The sequence below is a fragment of the Furipterus horrens genome, unplaced genomic scaffold (genome assembly GCF_987537825.1).
Source record: "Furipterus horrens unplaced genomic scaffold, mFurHor1.1.pri manual_scaffold_5, whole genome shotgun sequence".
Taxonomy (NCBI): Eukaryota; Metazoa; Chordata; class Mammalia; order Chiroptera; family Furipteridae; genus Furipterus; species Furipterus horrens.
In genome coordinates, this window is record NW_028327175.1 from 93,807,602 (window position 1) to 93,827,592 (window position 19,991).

Here is a 19,991-nt window from a genome sequence, read left to right on the forward strand (position 1 = left end):
AGGATGTTGTCTCAACAGCCTTGGTGTCTGGGCTGTTTGGCCAGGAGACATAGGGCTTGGGTTAAACACCTCACCTGGCTGGGGAGAGGCACAGGACTCAGCCTTGCTGTCAGAAGAGGTTCCTCCCTTTTTCATGTTGCCCAGGAACTCCTGGCCCTTTAGCTGTTCATTCCTGGGATATGGAGAGCGTTCTGGGTCTTTCTACCCAATGACCTTTAACAGCATAACAGCAAGGAAAGATGGAAATTATCTCTTTGCCCTTCTTCCTGTCTCTGGCATTCTCACTGCTTAGAGCCGGGGAAGGGCAGGGAAGCTGATATCTGTTGCTGTGTAAAATAGGGGAAGAAGCCTTTTACTTTTCCCCACCTCTCCTCACCCCTCCTTTCCTAACTAAAAACACTGAGGTTTGGAAGTGAGATTTAAAGGACCAAGAGATGCAGTGCCTCTTACTGTGTGTTTCAGTCACACTCCTGTTTCCCAGGGATCTTCCTGCTGTGTGGCACCTGGGCTCGGGACCTCCCTGCAGTACCCCATTTCTGCCTCCCAATCACTGTCCAACAGGGACTCCAGCCAGCTCACTGGCCAGAGCTGGATGACCAGTCAGAAGTTACACTGTGTCCGCCTCAGACCCCAAGGCAGAAAAATTAAGATTTCCCTGGACACAAGCCAAGAGTAGGACTACAGCTGCCTACCTTGGCAACTGGGCCTCCTCCTCCAGGCGAGTGGCAAAGAATGGAAAAATCCCTGGCCTGATAGAAAACGTTGAAATGACTGGGCTGTATTCCTCCTCCCCTAACCCTGGGCATCCCTGCATGGCCCTGCCTGGTAGCTGCAAATCTGAACTGCACACGCAGCGTGGGGCTGGAGGGACTCACCTAGGCACCCATTCTGACTTAATCCTCATTGTACACCCCCCCTGACCATTGCTGTGACCATATTCTGAAGATAACCGTGCTCTGGCTTGGATCCAGCCTTCAACAGGTGACCTGCAGCTGCCCCTGTGGGTGAGGAAGCAGGTGCAGGTGCACAGGACCTCTGTGAAGAGCTCCATTTTGTCTGCATTGGAGCCTTGGAGCTGTGGTGGGGGAGGGCTGAAAGAAAGGGCTAAATGTATGGCACTGTCCCTGTATCACCCTCTCCACAAAGGAGTGGGAACCCAGAATGGGGGAGGGAGTGACACATGGGGACAGCCTGGCCTTAGTACTCCAGCCTCCTCCCTCTAGATTCCTCTCCCAGGTAACAAGATAGTTCCACAAGGACTTAGAATGTGGAGATCCCATCCCACCATCCTTTGGGTGCTCTTCGCCAGGCAAGGGGATGCACAGATGGACCCCTCTGGTTGAGAGAAGTGTTCTCACCCAGCAGAGCTGAGGTTTTGCCACTTCCTGTCCCTGGGGAGCAACTCAAGTTACCAGGGCAACAGGCTAGAATAAATCTTCTCTGGGTAAGAACAAGGGCAGTGTTGCTAGGGCAAATGATTAGGCCAGTTGTTTGGCTCCAGGCTTCTGGTACCCAGCAAGCTAAATCACCTGGCACAGATTACCAACACCTCTACCACTGCTACTTGCCCAGAACCCTGGCACTAGGATCCTTGCTGCTTCCTGCTTTTTCTTTACCCAGCACTTAGGGGTTCGATAACACAAGGTGATCTGGAGCTGCTCTCAGTGACAGCAGCTATGATTTCACAGGACTGGGCTGCTGCAAGGTAGCCTGGTTGATGGGGAGTGGAAAGGAGTAGGTATAACAAGACCCTGCTATGGGTAGCTTCAAATCAAACCTGGAAAGTAAAGCTCCAGGCCAAGGGCACAGCAGGTACGTGGGCCCTGTGGGTGCCCTACTCTTTGAGGCAGCATCCAGACTGGAAGGGGAGGGGCCTGCAGATTGCTTCTTGTGTCCCTGCCATTTCACACACTGGCATATGGTAGGTACATAGATGAAGGCCATACTGGGGCTATGGCCTTGAACATACTGTTTTGGTGGCTACTTATGGATCCACATGCCTGCCTCTCCCTGGCCAACACCCACCAATGGTGACAAGCTGCCACTGTCCCCAGTGCATCACCAGAGCTGCCAGCACCTCTCCTGCACCTTGGTGGGTCTTTGGCTGACTGGGGTGGGAGGGCAGGATACCTGGAGGTGGGCTTGGGCATTGTCTGCTGGCTGGCTGAATGGCCCCTCAAGATGCTGGTTGGCTCCCACATCCCACCCTCAGCATCACCCTTGAAAAGGTGTTCAAAGATACTAGCTAACTTCCACACACACTGTACCTTTGGCTCTTCCAGTATTCCAGCCCCCTCCTTCCAAGCCTGGGAAGTAGAGAAGCTCTACCCTCCCTGCTCAGGCTGCCCTGGCCCCTGGACTAGTCAGAAAAAGAATCAGGTTCCCTTGCCTCAGTACTCATTACATCTCCTTCCTAGCCTGACTGTGCTCCTCCCCAAACACCATCTTTAATGGGGGCTACACATTGCTCTATTCCCCTCCCCTGCCCTCAGCTCCCCTCTTAGGTATCTTTACTTGCTATGAGAGTGGTATCATGGGGTCCTTTAAAGCCTCCATCCGTGTCAACTCCTGGTTTGTCTTGTAGAGCGTACAGCTGGTCCATGGAAGATCAGAAAAGGGTGTAAAAATGTCTGATCTCCAACCCCATCTCAAACCTCTCAGAAGCAAGGGGCAAAGGGTAACCCCATCAGAGAGCCTGTACTGGGATCAGAGCTGTCAGCTAGCCAATGGTGGCATTTTTGGACAGTGGTGATGAAAAGGGCTGAGGGTAATGGGGCGGCTTAAAGGAAAAGCCCTTGAGAGATGGCCTTTTCCTCCATTGGATCTCTCCTTCCTTGGTCTCTTGACTGGGAGTCTGGTGGGTATGGGCCATGCACAGGAGCCAATGCTCAAATTTACTTATCCCAGGACACCTCCTGTCACTCCACACCCACAGAGAAACAACCTCCAGCTCCTTGGAAGTCAGCACAACCCAATGTTCAGTGGTCTGACTCCTGGGATTACTTGGAAAGGAAGAGTACAAAACCAGTCCTGAGTGGGAAGGGTACTGTACAGCTAGAACCCAAGTGGGGAGTGCCAGGAGTCAGAAGAGGGTGGCTGGGCTCAGCTGCAGGTGATCCAGGACAGTGGATGCCGCCTGCCAGCTGGATCACTTCAGACACAGTTCCATTCATATTCACCTCATGGTTACTTTCCCAGCAGTCAGCTTAAATCAGTGGAGATGCCCCCACACTTGCTCCCATGCTTGCTTGGGCCCCTGCCAAAGCCCAGTCCAAGCAGGTGAGGTGGAGGCCACCTCTCCTAGACTTCTAAACTTAAACTCTGTCTCTACCATCCCATGGATCTCCAGTGTGTGGATTAGCATTGTGGGGTGGGAGTGGGGGTAGTCTGGAACTATTGATAGAGAGAAGGTGGGCAGAGGAGGCATGGGGAGTCTGATGATCTTCAGAGGTGGTTGGAGACCAGTGTGTCCCGGTCATCTGGCAACCACTGGGGCACACACTGCATGCAGAGAGGAGCCACTACAGCTCCCCTGCAGTAGGGAGCAGGAGAGGCACTGAGTATCAAGACGGATGAAAGCCACCTCTACCCAACTTCTGGCTTTTCCCCAGCCATCTCAGCCCCTCCTCCAGCTACTTTATTGCCTGTGGCCTTGAATGAATCCTGGAAACGGTGGCGCCCCAGTGACATCACAGTCCTTGAGTTGGGCCTGGGTCCACTGCAGCTCTGTGGCCACGTGCGAAAGCTAAAGTCCAAGAGCTACTGCTGCTTCACATTCCATGCAGAGCCACTACACCTGGAGTGTTATCAGAATGAGAAGTTTTGTGTGGATGGAACCTCACCCAAGCTCAGTGTGATCCTGGTAGGTGGGTGCACCATCAGCAAACGTGGACACACACCAGCGCCACCTGATTATCCTCTACACATGGTATGGCATCCTGGTTGGTGGCGACCAGTGAGGCGGAGCACCAGGCGTGGTACAATGCCCTGCTGGATGTGCACACTGCTGGTGAGGCCCAAGTATGGAGTGGGTGGAGAGGGTCTCGGGCTGGGGTTGGATGGTTGTGGATTTGGTCTCTCCCCTAGGTCACCATATCAAGTTCAAACATTAAGCGTTTACACTTAATCAGTTCTTGGGGCATGCAGGAGCCTCTTGTGACTACCAATTGTCCTCCCTGGTCCCAGGTCCCTTGTAGACCCCATAACCTGAATCCTCTCTCCAATTCAGGATGTCTGGCCTATGATGCTGTGGCCCAAAGAGCTGGAGGGGACATGAGGCCTGGGCAACAGTGGCTACTGCCTTATGCCTGGGTTTGGGATACTGAGCCTGCTGCAGAAGCTGAGGGGTAGAGGTTCTGGGGACACCCTGGCATTGCCACTGCTGGCCCTGCTCCTGTGCTCAGCATCAGCATACTCCACTGCAGCCACGCAGATACCTTTTCCCAGACCTTGGCCGCCTGAGCACCCACAAGTCTTGGGGAGCTGTGGTTACAGGTGCTGGAAGTCTGTGGTGGCTCAAAGCATTCATGAGACTGTCCTAGCTGCCATGATGCGACTTGGGGAAGGTGGTACCCAGAGTGCCTCCAGACCCACTGTCCCCCAACCTCATAAGACCCCACCCAACCTTCACAGCCCAATAAAGAAGCCTGAGCTGTGGGGAGTGCCCGGGTAAGAGGAGAGAGCAAGAACCCTCGAGACCCTGGAATGCTGGGGGCGGCAGCCTCTTTCCCCAAGATGTTAGAGTGGGGAGAAAGCCACATACCCATGGGAACCGGGAGTGACTACAAGCTTGTGGGAAGGCTGGAAGCAAGTGGCTACTTGGAAATGGCACACCCTCTCCTACCTCCCCTTACCCTCCTGCTGCTGCCAATGCTGCTCCCCGCCAGCTGCTCCAGGATTGGGAAGGCACCGAGTATGTGCCCATAAACTTCTATCCCATCAGAGTCCTCTTCGAGCTCTCTGCCCCGTTCCTAAAAGCCAGGGACCAGGGAGCCTGGACGTGGGGAGAGCTGGAGACCAGCATGGTATCAGCCCCGCTTGCAGATGCCGTCCAAGCTAGCCAAGGAGTATAGGTACACTGAGTACATTGCCCTGGACTACTTAGAAACTGTCATACTGGAACCCCCAGATGGCTACTCAACTACACTGACCTGGATCTGGTCCCTCCTTTGGAGTCAGGAAGCAGTCCACCCAGAGCCAGCACACACCACCCACAGCTACCCCTGAATCAAGTTCCAGAACCTCAGGAGGCAAGAATAAGAGTCTACCAAGTCTAGCTGACAGATGATGAGGTGCGGAAGAGAAAATGGCAAAGTTAGAAATGCCTTCCCACATGTTCCCACAACTGAGGAGTTCTAAGGCCTAGACACTCCCTAGGACATGTGACCTACAGAGGTACTGAGCTGCCCCTTCGGGCCAGCTGCTCACTCTGCTCCTTGAGCTGTGGAAAAGTTCAGGAGGTTCCCCAATAAGTTGTATTCTTTTGAGAGAAAATACTAGAACCACCCCTCCAAAAATTCCTACAAACTTCTGAACTTTCTCAGCCAAAGTTCCAATCCTCTCTTTTCCCTGCACAATTATGCAGCATCAGTCCAGAATCTCAGGTCAGCCTTGGCCACCACCCTGCCTCTGATGAGGATTCCCAGGAGGACTGGTCCTTTTCACCCTACACACACCTGTAGTATGGGTCTGTGTCTTCAACAAGCCAAAGAACCCCCAGCTCCAAGGCTGAACTTCTGGGACCCCAGCACAAAGGATGAAAGCACCAGGTATCTTACCTCTAAGGTATCCCAAGAGGTGCACCACCCCCTTAATCCCTAGTTTACCTCTCTCAATGCCAGCCACATGCTCACACAATCCTCCCTTCTCTCAGGCCTGGCACAGGTGATGGAGCCCTTGCTTCCTAAATACTCAGTCTGGGGAACTGTACTATGGACACCCTCATTAAAAGTGCCTTTCTTGACCCTGGTTGGTGTGGCTCAGTGGGTGGAGTGCTGGCCTGCAAACCAAGATTGCAGGTTCAATTCCCATATCAGGGCACATGCCTGGGTTGCAGGCCAGGTCCCCAGTTGGGGGCATGCAAGAGGTAACCAATTGATGTTTGTTTCTCTCACACATCAATGTTTCTCTAAAAATAAAGTCTTTTTTTAAAAAGTGCCTTTCTTGGTGAGCCTGAAAAGGTCTTAGACCTATGTATTCCCCCACCCCTACTGTAGGGGGTTACCAATGAGTAGCAAGAATTTGATGGTAGCCAAAGCTGCCATGGAGGAAGAGAGCTGCCTAGGTGCCCCATTCTGCTACCCATCACAAGAAGCCTGTTTGCAAACCAACACTGTTTTATTGTTAACAGAACTGCCTCAGAGAGTGGGGGGTCCATGGTGCCCCAAGTGGTGCTATGGGCAATGAGTGTCTGGGGTCTGTGGGAGAGATGGGTCAGTGCAGAAAGAACAGCTCTGGCCACCTGTGGAGTCTGGATGATCAGTGACAGGGTCTGGGGAGCCAGCAGTGGGCGTGGGGGCTGCTGAGGAACCAGTGGAACTAGGTCTTGGCTCCCCCTGGCTCATTTGCAGGAGGCCAGTGAGGGCAATCAGCTCAGGCCCACTGAGCCAGGCGGTGGAGCAGCCAGGGGACCAGGTCGGGTGGACCCTGGGGGACATGATAGGGGGTGGGATCATCAGCTTCAGAGAGCCCATCGCCTGAGGAGAGAAGAGGGGGAAGTATCTCTTCCCAAGCCCTGCATGAAGGCTGAGATGAGGCCAGAGCAGGAAGAGTGCTCACCTGTTGAGAGGCCTCAGACAAGTACAGGGGAACACGCTGCCCATGGGGCAGGAGAGGGTCTGAAAGAAAGACATCTTCACAGCACATCACTGGGAACCCTGGGGAGAAGAAGCTGCTAGAGTGACAGGCTGGGTGGGTTTCCCATCCCCGGGAGCTCTGTGCCAGTTCCCTGAGGAGCTCACAAAGCATCAGTCCTGAGCCCGAAGGGACCGGGGGAAGTTACCTGCATCCCTGGACACCTGTTCATCATTCTGATGTCCTGTTATGGCCAGGGGCCTACAGCCCCTGCCTAAGGCTGCCTCATACAGTGGCCAAAAGGAGGGATGACACAAAGTCCGTCCTGAGAAGGAGGTGCCGGACGCACAGTTGGGCCCCTGTGGAGGGTCAGAAAAAAAAATTACTCTTCAGCCTCCTCCCAGAAAATCCTTGCCTCACTCCATGGCTGGAGCCATAGGTACCCCCTACTCACCCACACAAGCTGAGGTCCTGCTTTAGGCTCGTAGTTGGGGTCCCATGGTGCCGGCAGGGTCATCTTTGAGGGGGACCCCTCCCAGGCCATCTGAGGGAAAAGGGGAACTGGGGAGGGGGGAACATGAAGAAATGAAAACAGGCTCAAGAGTCGGTGAAAGGGTATTGAGGGGCAGAGGTAGCAAGGCCCAATACCTACCGGGGGTTCCTGCAGACCGCTCAGCCACCAGGCCTGAAGGGGGCGGGGCCAGCAACTGTTCTCTCTGGGTCCAGGAAGGCCTGGGATACCAGAATTGAGGTCTGGGAGGGGAGAGGGGGGTAGGTAGTGAGATGCCCCAGTCATAGCCTCCCCACCTTTCCCCTCCAAGTCTGAATATTTCCATGGCAAGGCCAAAGGTGCCTAGTGCGGGGAGACTGAGCATCCCCATGGTTCGGTGTGGACCACTGAGATTTACTCACACTGTGGGAACCCCTTGTGGGATTTCCCACAAGTGCCTCCAACATGCCCCTCACCTGTCCTGTGGGGGTGCATCTGGCTCTCCCAGGGCTTCCCCTCCAGAGTTCCAGTCCTTGCCGGGGTCACTGCACGGTGAGGAGCCCTGTTCCTCCGACGCCTGCTCCTTACCCAAGTCCCACCGCGGAGAGGGCCAGGGCAACATGCCGCGTCTTGGGAATGTAAGGACAGGAACGCAACTCTGTGCCCCGCGCTGCCCAGGCCTCCCACCCCGCCTGCCTTGCCCCTCTCCTGGGCCTCCAGGCAGCCCCTACTTGGTCCCAGCCCCCCCTCAGTGTTAGACACCACCTTGAGGTTCTGGTTTGGTTCTGGTTCTAGACGAGCAAAGGTTGCCCGCTCACCACGCAGGGCCTCGCAGCGCCTCGCAGCGACGCGTACGCTCAGCGCACTTCCGGGCCACGTGGCGCACTCCCGCTGGGGATCCCATGGGCGCCCCCTATCGGCAGGGTCAGTGCAGCCCAGCCTGCCTTCAACACTGTGTGAAAGGGTAGTGCTGAGCGAAGATTACATGGAACCCAGCCGTGGACATGAAGATGACCCCTTTCCCGCAATGCATTGCTTTCACCGCTTTCATGCGCAGACCGCACACACGCACGCGCGCACGCACGCACACACGAAGACAATCCCCCTTCCCGCAATGCATTGCTTTCATCGCTTTCGTGTGCAGACCACACACATACACACACACACAAAGACGCCTTTCCCGCAATGCATTGCTTTCACCGCTTTTGTGGGCAGACCACACACACACACACACACACACACACACAAACTTGAGATCTTCTGGCTTCTTTATTGCACTTGACACAATACCCGGTGCCTCATCTTCCATCCCAGATCCTCAGCCACACCCAGAGGAATTCAGGTGTCTTGCTTGGCAGGCCTGCTTCCAACCCCTTGGGTAAGGGATGCCTGAGGAACAGGGCCAGGCCCAAGGCCGCCCCTCACCAGTCCTCGCTAGAGTAGAGCCCAGGCATGATTGTCTTCTGTTCCTGGGTCCTAGGCGGATCGTGGCCCTGTTCCCCTACCTCAACCCCTAAGACTGTTCCAGCAGTGCGTGGACGACAGCAGCGATGTAGGGGAGGCCCCTTCCTGGGGCCCCCTCCTCTTCCAGGATGTGGTGGGGCTGGCACAGGGACTCCTGGGGGGGAGGGGCCCAGGTTAAGTCCCTCTTTACATCTCCTCTGGGCTTCCCAGCCCTGGGCAGAGGGCAGGGTGGGAGACACCCTACAGGAGCCTGGTCAAAGGGAGCCAAAAGGATGGCCCTTCAAAATGTAGGACGCAGAGGTCAGGGGCACCCTGGACATGGCTTGGGGACAAATGAGATGCAAGGAAGCTGCCAGTAGATAACAGAACGTAGATGACACAGGGGCCAAGGCTCAGGGGAGAGGAAAGACCTGTCATTTCCGTATGGAAATGCTGGAGCAGGCAGACTGGCACATAGAGCCCAATGAGCACTACCAGGACTGGGCCTGGCCACAGTAGGAGCAGACACGAACACACACACACACACACACAGGCAACCAAGATCTGTACATTTATACAAGAGACGGGGACCCAGCCTGGGTCCTGCATCTCCTACAAATATAGTTCTCTCTACAAAATATAGATAATTTAGCCCCCTATATCTGGGGTGGGTATTGGGGGTGGAGAGTGAAGATTGGAAGGTTAAGATCCACCCCCTCTGGGGGAACAGAGGGCAGGGCTGGGTAGGAGGGAGCATGAAATCACCATCGGCACTGAGAGGGTAGGGGCTACAGGAGGACAGCCAGAGGCTGGGGGCCCAGGGTCTGGAGGAACCAGAGTGGGGCCTCTGAGGTCAGTGTTTGTGAGGGGATGGGGCTTCACTAGTGTCTTTGGTAGGGGCTGAAGGCACCACTGGTGGGCATGGAGTTGTACAGGAGTCTTATAAATAGAAACAAGATGAGGTGGTGGGGGAGGGGTGACTTCAGGTTCTAGGATCCCAGGAGCCGAGTGTAGATGACATAGAGCAGCAGCATGAGGCCCACGTAGAAGAGGATGAAGCCGCCCAGACCAGAGGGGGGCCAGAGAGGTGGGGGTTCCCTGCCCCCCACCCGCTTCACGGCCTCCAGGGTTGTCCATAGCCCCTGGGCGGTGCCCTGGAGGAGATCCGAGGGCGAGCACAGGTCAGCCTGGGAAAGGAGAGTAAGACACATGGACAAGGACAAAGGCAGATGTCAGCAGCAGCAGAAAGACAATCCTTTCCACCCCCTGCCCTCACATGCCAGGGCCAAAGCCACACCAACATGCAGAGTGCAGGGAAGGGAGGCATGCAGGACAGGGGCTTCCTTCTGGGCAGCAGATACACCCTGTGAATGAAACCCTGCCATCCAAGCAAAGGGCTCCACTAAGCCCAGGACACCACCATCTATAGTAGAGACCAGCCCCAGGATCCTGAGAATACCGACCCCCCATACCTCAGGCACCCCCATCTTCCGACAGGCTTCTAAGAAACTCTCCACATTCTTCCGAGACTTGAGGGTACTGAGTTTTGGCTGGGGATGTGTAAGAAAAGAAAAAGAGAAGAGAGTAAGGGAGGGGCCATAGGAGTCCCCGGTCCCATTCCCTACTTCCCATCCTGGGCTCCAACTAACCACAGCAGGTGAGGGCACATGAATGAAGGGCACGGAGCGGGGCTTCAGCTGGTTGGCCAGCTGACAAAGGATGACACCATTGGCCAGAGCCTCTGCCAAGTCCTCAGGCAGGGGCCGCTGCAGCTGTGACTCGAGGACCTGCAGGGCAGGTAAAGAAGGGGGTTGGGGGGCTGGGAACATCAGAGTCAGCAGGAAACCCCAGCCTGCCTCTCCCACCCTCAGCCAAAACACCAGTATGTACAAAGAGGATACTGAGGGAGGACAGGGAACTCTGGGAGGTGCCATGCTGAGTCCAGGCCCCACCCACACAGATACCACCTGTCTTACCTGGCGCAATTGAGCCATCAGTTCCTTCTCGTCTAGAAGCTGCGGCAATCGCCGAGGTCTCAAGACAGAGTCTGGTGAGGAAGGACCTGGAGAACAGGAGGGTGTGTGACCTCTCTCCTCAACCACCTGTTTACTTTGTAGCTGGGCTGCAGTGTCTGGCACCCACATCTCCTGTCTCTGTGCTTATGGGATTTTCAACATAAAGGGACAATTGACCAGAGAATTCCCAGGTCAGAAGGGGTGATTGCAGCCCAGGGCTTAGTGCTGGGTTAGCACTGGGTTAGCACTGGGGAAGGGAGACCCACCTGAACCACTCTGAGAGGAAGAACGGAAGAGAAAACTGTTTGGTCTCTGGATAGAACCGAGTGGCCGGGGAGCAGGAGCTGTCACTGGGGGCCAGAGGCAGGGGACAGGGACAGGTGAGAGGATATCCCATCAGTGTCACACTCTTCCCTCAGGCCACCCCTCACCTACACAAGCCCCCATCCTCTTCCCAAAGCCCCTGTCACACCTGGTCCAGCTATAGGAAGGGGCTCCTGGGAGATGGGGGCTGAGACAGGGGAAGAAGCTCCCTGTCCCCCTGAAGCTCCCAGTTGGGTAGCACTGGATTTGGGCATGCCGCTGAGGAGAGACAGAAAGGGAATTAGAGGATATGGTCAGGGAACTCAGGGAGGTGGAGTCTGGTAGGACACATACTTGTAGGTGGCCTGAGTGGATGAGGCAGCAGCACCTCCACCAGCAGCCCTGACCCCCAGCTTCAGAAAACTAGAAAGCAAAGGAGATATGGGGCCAGCAAAGTCAGGCAGGGGGCTGCCAACCCCAAGGGGCAGAGTAGCTCAGGAGGGCTCATTTCCCTCATTTTCAGGGCCCACTACCCAGTAGTAGCCCCTGTGTCCACACCTGTCCTTCCTGGGGCACCCCCCCACTCCACTCTGCTGTTGCTGCTGCTGCTGCTGCTGCTGCCGCCGCTCACGCTCCTGCCACAGCTGCAAGGTATCTGGGCGCCGCCGCTCCTCCCCAGCCAGCTCTTCTCGTCTGAGGGACAAAGGCGGGATGCAAGGCATAGAGCACGTCAGGGAAGAGGAGAGAGGGTGCAGGGAGATGGAGTAAAGGGAGGAAATGCTGCCTCAGGTGCCTCTAGTACCTGCTGCTTGGTGCCCTCTCCCTGTCCCCTGCCACAGGGTTTAACTCTGGTGGCCGCTGCTCCTGAAGGAAGAACAGCAGAGGGGCTGAGGGAGTACCTGGTTTCCAAGCCTGAACTGGCCCTTCCCTCCAGCTCTCCTCTCACAAAAGATGGGACATACAGACAAGGGCTGGCCCCTCACCTTGGCAGCACCTCGCTCTTCATCCTCCCCAGGCACATGGCTGTCAATGAAGTCAATCTGCTCAGGGTCTCCACCAGCTGGTGAGGCAGGACACATCAGCAAGCAGACGGGAACCTTCAAGCTTGTCTCAGCCCCAGGGCCCCTGACCCCACCACTCACCACAGACATCTTCCTTCCTCTCCCTGGTCCCCCGGGGCTCCCGGGCCAGCTCCGAGATCCGGAATGACAACTCCGAAAACTCATCCGTTGACTGTAAATGCAGAAATGCAGAGATGGAAGATGGCTTCTCTATAGTGTTGGAAGCTCATGGGTTCAGGGCCTTGGGGTCTGCTGCTAAGCCAGCTCTTCCCCAGTACACTTGGGTGAGGGAAGGAAGAGGACAGCTCCAGCCGTGATCTGTCACTCTGAGATTTAAAAGTAAAAGGTCAAGGGCTCTGGTTCAGACATTCTCCCCCAGGGCTGAGATTGCCTATGTCCCTTGGAAAGGAGGCACTCACCTCATTTCCAGACCACCTCTTGCTGCCACTGTCAACACTGTGGAAACCGGAGTCCAGTCCACCATCATACCGACGTCCCGGAAATAAGTCCTCAGCAGGGCTGGGGCCAGCCAGAGAGAGCTGGTCAGTCCTTTACTGGGCAGTAACCCATCCTCCCTTTGAAAACCATGAGGACCCTGGTGCCAGGAAGTGGCATTAGGGATCCAGGAGCTTCCTTCCTTCCCACACCCTTCTTTACCAGGGGCTAAAACTCGGGGGGCGGGAAGGGGCCAGGTCCCCCAGTGCAGCGCCCCCGCGCCGCCCAGCCTCTGTTGACAAGTACTTGAAGATGTGAAGTTTCCCCTTCAGGCAGATCTAAGTGTAAAGAGGAGCATGAAAGGAGTTAGCGGGGAGCAAGGGGGCACCCAAGATCCTGCTTGGCTATCAAAGGGACCCAGCCCTCACTCTTGCCCAATCTCAGCCCTGTCCCCAGGTCCACCCCAGGCCCACTTCTCACCTGGGCAGGTGGGCTTTGCAAGGGGTTGCTGTCCAGCAGAATGACCTGCAGGTGCCTGAGGCGGCAGAAGGAGACTGGGATGCGGGAGATGCGGTTACAGGAGAAATCCAGGCGGACAAGAGGAAGGTCCCCCAGCTCTGGGAGTGGGTGAGGGAAGAGTCAGGAGTATGTTCACAAGGGAGGACCTTGTACTCACTTCCTCTACCCTCTTCTCTGGCCAGCTAGTCACCCCTGGGTCCACCACAGCCTCTGCCCTGGCCAGCTGAGGTCACTCCAGAATGGCCAAGGTCACTCTCCAGAACAGTCTCCCTGCTCCTCTTCCCACTCAGATATGGCCCACCTTCAGGCCTCCTCTTCCCCATCAGGACTATCAACTTCAGCTCCTGCCCATCCCAGGTGCTTCCTCCATTTCTCCTCCCTGCTCACTCCCCAGTTCTACCACTCCTTCATTCTCAACTGACCATCACAAGCCACAAACCAAACTGATACCACGTTGCTCAAAAACTTTCCATGACTTGCAACTGGGGCTGCTGAAGGTAAGTGGGCTGTGCCCCATACATAGGCACCCAGGCAGGAGGGGCTGCAATCCCTCCTGCACTTCACTAGCCAAGTCCTGCCCCCTGGATGAGACTGTGCTTGCCCACAGGTAGGGGCACCTTTGTCTAGTTCTCAGGAAAGCACTGTTGGATCAGGGTGGCCCAAGATGCGGAATAAACATCACTGCTGCCTGGCCGAGCACAGTCAAGATATTCATGATCAGGCTTAGCCTGTGTTTCCCACCTCACTGCCCATCCTCATACCACATCAGACAGTCCTCTAGCTCCTTGGCTTCTAGGCCTTTCCACATGCTGTTTGCTCAGCTAGGAGAATGCCATTGTTCTGTCCACACATCTTTCAAAGCTCAGCTCATCACCTCCTCCATGCATCCTCCATGCAATCTTTTCAGACACTACCTTGGAATTCATTGTTCCTTCCTGTGTGTCCCCAGGACATTTTGCTGGGGTCTCTTTTATGGCCCGAAGAGTTCTGATCAAGTGCCTATTTTTATATCTACTGACTCAGAAGAAGACAGTCAGGGTGGGAGTAAGGGGGAGCCCAGGGAAAACAGACGACCATCTGACTCCTGTCTCTTGTTCCTCAAAACCCAAGGTTAGCATGGCACAGGTCCTTTCTCCCTAGCCCTGGCTTGCCTTTCTAACTAAGTCCATGCTAGACCGGGCTTCCTCTCACCCATGATTTGCACATGGGGTTTCCTGTGCCTGGGATGCAGAGGGTGAAGAACTCTCCTTCAGAGGTCAACTCCTGTTTCCCCTCTGGAAGTAAACTTTCAAGTTCCCCAAGCAGAGCCCATACTTCCTTCTAGCTCCTATAGCTCTCTAAGTATCCCTCTGTTTGTCTCTCCTATTAAATTAAGATTCAATTAAGCCATTAAATTTTAAGAGATGGCCACAGATCTGAGTGACATCACTCACAGCTACCTGGTCTCCACCTAAAGCATAGGGAACACATATACAAAACAATGCTGGCTGAATAAAAGAAGGTGTGGCCACTTTGGAGCAGAGGCTATCAAATGTCAGGGTGCATCACAATTAGCTCATTAAAATGAGCTGCTTGGGCTCCAGCGTGTGTCCTCAGTGAGGAGGCACAGGGCATCATCTGATTCAGGTGTTTGAGGGTTCCTGCTGGGGTGAGTGGTGACACTGGTTAACACTGGATAAGCTTGAAGGGCCCTTCTGACCTTGAGATTCTACAGGGTGCTGTTGCACTCACCTACTCTCCTTTCTGTATCTTTTCCCACATTTGTAAAATAGAGCTAATAACACATGCTTTGCCAGCCTCAGAGGGTTGCTGGTCACGAGTAAATAATTTACAGTGTTTTACACAATGAAAAACCCTGGTCAATTAAGTATAATTATTTTTTTTAGATTTTATTTATTTATTTTTGGAGAGAGAAGGGGAGAGAAACATTGATGTGAGAGAAAAACATCAGTTGGTTGCCTCTCTCACTCACACCGACAATCCACGGATCTAACCCGCAATCCAGGCATGTGCCCTGACTGGGAATTGAACCAGCAGCCTTTTGCTCTGCAGAACAATACACAACCAACTGAGCCACACCAGTCAGCATAATTAAGCATTGTTTTTCTGTGACGATCCCTTTTCTCTCTCTTCTCCAAGGTAGTCTGTCTTTCTCTCTCTTTCTCTCTGTCTCTCTCTCTCTTTTTCTCTCCCCACCCAACCAATTCTTCATTTTCCTCACCATCAGGCAGGGTGCTGAGCTGGTTCCTCCTAACATTGAGATCCCGCAGGGAAGGGAGGCTACACAGCTCTGTGGGTAGGGACTGCAACTCATTGCTGCTCACGTCCTGAAATGAGGAAAAAAGTAAAAAGCAGCCATAAGACCAGGAGCATCTGAAACTGTCTCCTGTCTCTGGCCAACTCCTTTAGTCTTGACCTTTCCCCCTAGGGCGCATCCTGCCATTCCTCAACTTCTCCGTCAAAAAGGTCCCTGGTGCCTGGCTCTACAGTCATTCTTCTTGACCTGCTCCTTATTCTCACCAGCTGCCGCAGGCTTCCCAAGGTGCTGATGTCAGAAGGCAGGGCTCCCAGTTTGTTGTTGCTGACAATGAGCACCCGCAGGGGCAGCTGGCAGATGTAGGACGGGAGCGATGACAACTGGTTTCGGCTGCAGAAGGAAGAAAGGCAGTGGGCTCACTCCCCGGGCAGAGCACCCCAGTGTGGCTCTCCTCTAAAGGTCACCAGGAGGGTCACCCAGGGTACTCAGCACTGATGCTTGGGGCTAAGGACAAGCTGCACCCTCCCCTGGCTCTGCCTCCCTACCTGAGGTTGAGGTAGGTGAGGGCTGTGAGATTCCCCAAAGCTGGGTTCAGGCATCTCAGGCAATTGTGGTACAGGCTCAGGCCCTCCAGGGACACCAGCTGGCATGCTGCCTCTGGTATCTCAGGGAACCGGTTGCGGGACAGGTCTAAGGGAAGCAAGAGTCAGGGGAGAGCTGTGGAGATGTCCAGCCTGGACAGGAAGACACTGAACTTCTCCAGAGCCAGATGCCCAGCCCTCTACATCCCTAGAAGACCTGACGCATCAGGTCTATAAACATGGGCTACCTGGAGAGAGAACAAAGCCTTCTGCAAACTGGAGCCCATTCCAAGCATGACCAGAATGGCAAAGAGAAGGCAAAGGCCTTGGAGTCACTGGGCTGGAGAAGCCCAGTCTTGAGAGGGTGGGGACAAGCCATGAATGCTGTCTTCAAACAAACAAATGAAGGGCTATCCTGAAAGGGTGGCTGGATTCTATAACTCTTGTGGTTCCTGTTGCTTTGTGATGCCAGGAGAGGTGGAAGGAAAGGTCTTAGGAGAGTGTTAGTGCTCCAAAGAAAATAGCAAGGTGATGGAGTTGGGAGGTTCAAGGTAAGAATATGGGCAACCTCTGGGAGAGATCACAGAGAAAGCCCATCCTTCCTCAGGAGCCCTGTCTCCCAACCTCAACCTATTGTCAACTCAGGGGAAAAACCAAAGGTACTAAAGTCTGGCTCTGGAGTTAAGGCTCCCAACACTGGACAACAGTTTTTCACCAGCCCCTGGAATTAGCAAGCCAGATCCAAGGGTCTATGAAATAACAGATTCCCCAGGACCAGGAAGGAAATGCCAGTCAGTCAAGCAGGAAGTGGGAGTTAGAATCCTTTGGTCCTTCCCATCTGGGCACACTTTCTTCAGGACTGGCTCATTCCCACCTTCTTATAGCTCTACCAGCCCTCCTCTACTTCCTCTCTCACTGCCCCAGACTTCGAGCAATCACCTCCTTTGCCTTGAACACAGAAACTACTGGAGAGGGTGGGAAGGAGGGTGGTCTATTACTACCTCCTTAATTCAAGTGGTGGCTTGCTAGTCCAATGCTAGGAGTCAGGAATGTGGGTTGCCACCAGTCTGGAGGCACTCACTACTTACACTTTTATGCCTGGGCTTAAGTTTCTTCTGTTGGGCTTGTATTGGGAGGACCTGGGGCCTGCTGGGGGAAGTCCTACGAAGCAGTACTTGGGTGAGCTTATTAAACAGCCCTCCTGAGGGAGGCCTGAGCAAAAGCTGAGGGGAGAAGCTGGGGTATATTCCCCAAGGAAATGGGTCTTGTGACAGGAAATGAAGTAGAAACAATCCGTCAGGTACTGTCTCTGGTGGGCCCTGTGTTTGCCAGGGTGGATGACAGCCTGATGCCCCAGGAATTGTTCTCTCCTTCTCTGCTCCCAACCCTGGTGCACACAGACTTATCACAGAAGAAGAAAGTTCCGGAGAGGGTGTTAGGACCAGATGCAGTCTTCCTACTCTCATCCTCCACCTGCCCGCTTTCTTTACATCCACCAAATGTGTGTGCACGTATATGTACGGATGAAAGGAAGGAGAACAATTTACGAAGGGGTAAGCAGGTGGCAGGGGGCAAAAGCTAGGAGCGGAAGGGAGCTCAGGCAGGAGGAGGCAGGGCACAGGAGGCACAGGATGTGGTCTGTGAGAGAATGAGCTGCACTTCTCCTTTGTGAGGGTGGCCCCTCCTCCCATCTCAGGAGTCATCCTACTATTAGGCACAGGAATGCAGTCCAAGGGATATGAGGGACCTGTGCCACAGGAAACATGCATGGAAAACACTGGTTCAGAAAGAGCTGGGAAAGCAGAAGGAGAAGGTTCAAAATTATTCTGGCAGCAATGGTGATGCTTTAAGTCTTGGTTGGAGGGCAAGGAGGTGTGGAGAGCAGGGTATGGGCAATACTGACTGTTGTTGTCACTTCCCCTTTCCACCTCAAGCTATATGCACCCTGCTTGAGGAGAGGGGACAGAGAAGAGAGTTTTGGACAAGACAGATTCCACCTGGCCTAGAATCTGGGTCCTGAAAGGACTGAGGATTCCTGCATGGAGAGCAGGGAAGAGGGGTTCTCAGAAAGGAGGGATTTTCCCACTTCACTATACAAGCTCCCCCACAGGAGAACTGGCTGCACCCTGAGCCGGAATGCTGGGGGAGGAGGGGGGAAGGGGGAAAGCGGGAGGATCAGGGAGTTCTTGGTAGTTTTCCCCAGGAGTCCACTCAGAGACAGAGCCCTAAGGAAGTAAAGAATAACATTTGGTCTTTGTCAAAAAACAAGCAAGGGGGAGGGGAAAGAGAACAGACATCGAGTGTCGCACAGCTGCTGAGGTCAATCTGAAGCTTGGGGGTTAGGCAGCTAAGGGAGACAGAGAGGATGGCTCCTGGGGCTCACCCATTCATTCCCTGAACTCACTCACTGCACAGTGAGCAAGTTTGTTTACCCAGAAACCCAAGAAAAGTGGAAAAGTTTAAAGTGGTTCTCCCCAGGGCAGCAGGGGAAAAGTGTGTCTGTGCCCACCTGAGTGTTCGCAGGTGATCAGGCACCTGCTAGGGAAGAAAAGCAGTCCCAGGGTAGTGTCAACAGGAGGATACTCATCCAACCCCAAGTCCCATACTGGGCTAGGCTACGGTGGGGCTTTGGGAATTCAGTTCTCCTCGTTTCTTCCAATCCACCCACCACCACACACACACACACACACAGCTACCAGCCCAAGGTCATAGGTTGTCTCCAGAGCAGCTGAGGCCTGACTCACCTGTCATAGAATCCCCCAAACCCCACCATCAACAGACACCAGTGTGGAGGAAGCATGATTAGAGGGATCCTGCAGGTAGGGGAACTGAAGGACAGTCAAGACAGTCTCTAGGTTTCCAGCACTCCTAACAAGAAGATAAGATTTCCTTCCTTTTAGCAACTGCCTCAAGTCTCTTCCCCTGGGGAAAGCATAAACAGAAATGGTAATTCTAGGATCCCTATGAGGTCACAGGCTCCAGTGACCTCATACACGCAGGAAGGAGGAGGAGTCTCTGATAAAGGGGTCAGGAATAATGAGCGGAAGAGTTGGGGAGAAAAGAGGGGAGGTAGAAGATTTGCTTCTTTCCTAGAGGCTGGCTGGGCAAAAAGTGGAGAGAGCCGGCGACCTTAGGGGGCAGGACTACAAAGCAAAGTAAGCAGAAACATCAGGTTGTTAGGGACAAATCCATGGGAAGGACGTCCTAAGTCTTCTCGGATCTGGGTGGAACGGGGGAAGTTGCAGACAAAGTGGAGGAAGAGAAAGGAGTCTTCAGAGGGGTTCATGGGGGCTGCTTTATGGAACGATCAGAACTGACGTTGAAGAAGCTATGCAAATAAGCCCACCAGGTGAGGGGCGGGACCATTCTACAGGTGCACCAATATGCAAATAAAGAGAAGCGGAGGGCGGGGAATGCGGAGCTTTCCGAGCAAAGGAGAAACGCGTTCGTTGTCTAGTAGTTCTTAAGATGGGGAGGGGGTGGTAGCAGGCTTATGTAAATTAGCAGAGTCGAGAACGCCGACGGCCAGGTGAAGGGGAGGGCAGACTCCGGGCCCCGGGAGTAGCAAGCGGAGAGGCGGTGCTATGCAAATGAGGGTCTCGGCTAGGCTCCAGGCCGGGTGCACTCACCAGCCTGGGTGATGTCTGACAGGTCGTAGCTGCGGGCCGCGCCCCGGGGGAAGTGCTTCAAGCGCCGGTTAGACAGGTTCAGGGTCCCGGTAGCCACAGCCTCCTCGAGGGCCCGCTCTGCACTGCGGCTCCCAGGCAGACCCGGAGACCCTGGAACGGAGTTCGTGGCCGCCGCCTCCTCACCCCCGGCGGCGAGCGGGGCCGCTATCACCGCCGCCATCCGCTCCCGGCGGCTACCGCTGCCTGACTGACGGGACAGTCCGTCCCTTCTCCCACCCCCCACCCCCGGTCCCCCTCCTTGGAGCCTCCGTAGTGGCTTCAAGGGGAAGGAAGTGGGTCCAGAGACCAGGTGGACCAATCGCGGTCCCCAAACGCGTAGGACGTGGCTAATCAGAACCCGCCGTGGGGGTGGAGACTCGGGCGCTGGAGTGAGGCGAGAGAAGGGAGGAGGACTAGAACGGAGCTC

The 19,991-nt window shown here is 54.7% G+C and overlaps 2 protein-coding genes and 1 pseudogene across 5 annotated transcripts; 1 reads left to right on the plus strand and 2 right to left on the minus strand.

The window, feature by feature from the left end:
* The first annotated feature begins 3,930 nt into the window (after positions 1-3,930).
* Positions 3,931-6,090, plus strand: LOC150009007 (uncharacterized; annotated as a pseudogene).
* A 227-nt stretch (positions 6,091-6,317) lies between these two features.
* Positions 6,318-8,357, minus strand: SAP25 (Sin3A associated protein 25). The gene is given in 6 exon segments (XM_090276767.1): positions 6,318-6,713; positions 6,715-6,875; positions 7,001-7,151; positions 7,247-7,353; positions 7,445-7,545; positions 7,759-8,357. Coding segments are annotated over 6 exon segments (987 nt in total). The 5' UTR covers positions 7,905-8,357; the 3' UTR covers positions 6,318-6,392.
* Positions 8,358-8,529: 172 nt separating this feature from the next.
* Positions 8,530-19,813, minus strand: LRCH4 (leucine rich repeats and calponin homology domain containing 4). Of its 4 annotated transcripts, none has more exons than XM_090276762.1 (18): positions 19,526-19,812; positions 15,861-16,005; positions 15,579-15,705; positions 15,280-15,385; positions 13,020-13,156; positions 12,762-12,877; positions 12,524-12,623; positions 12,186-12,276; positions 12,027-12,103; positions 11,846-11,907; positions 11,602-11,736; positions 11,398-11,466; positions 11,213-11,322; positions 11,007-11,090; positions 10,702-10,787; positions 10,375-10,512; positions 10,198-10,275; positions 8,530-8,900 (listed from the first exon to the last, which is right to left on the minus strand). In XM_090276762.1, exons 1-18 carry the CDS (start codon positions 19,743-19,745, stop codon positions 8,796-8,798), a joined length of 1,986 nt encoding a protein of 661 aa, XP_090132888.1. In that variant the 5' UTR covers positions 19,746-19,812; the 3' UTR covers positions 8,530-8,795. The 4 variants fall into 4 exon arrangements, with proteins under 4 accessions (XP_090132888.1, XP_090132887.1, XP_090132885.1 ...); XM_090276761.1 differs by having other exon boundaries at positions 11,578-11,736; XM_090276759.1 differs by lacking the exon at positions 8,530-8,900 and adding an exon at positions 9,284-9,912 and having other exon boundaries at positions 11,578-11,736; positions 19,526-19,813.
* Positions 19,814-19,991: the final 178 nt, after the last annotated feature.

What these genes read in the sequence shown, in the direction of transcription:
- LRCH4 (XM_090276759.1), bottom strand. Translation starts at nt 19,745, where the DNA reads ATGGCGGCGGTGATAGCGGCCCCGCTCGCCGCCGGGGGTGAGGAGGCG. An exon ending in TGGGAAGCCTGCGGCAGCTG is followed by an intron (nt 15,386 to 15,578) that starts GTGAGAATAAGG and finishes TCCTCATTTCAG; the next exon opens with GACGTGAGCAGCAATGAGTT. An exon ending in GGAAGATGGGGGTGCCTGAG is followed by an intron (nt 9,913 to 10,197) that starts GTATGGGGGGTC and finishes CTCCTTTCCCAG; the next exon opens with GCTGACCTGTGCTCGCCCTC.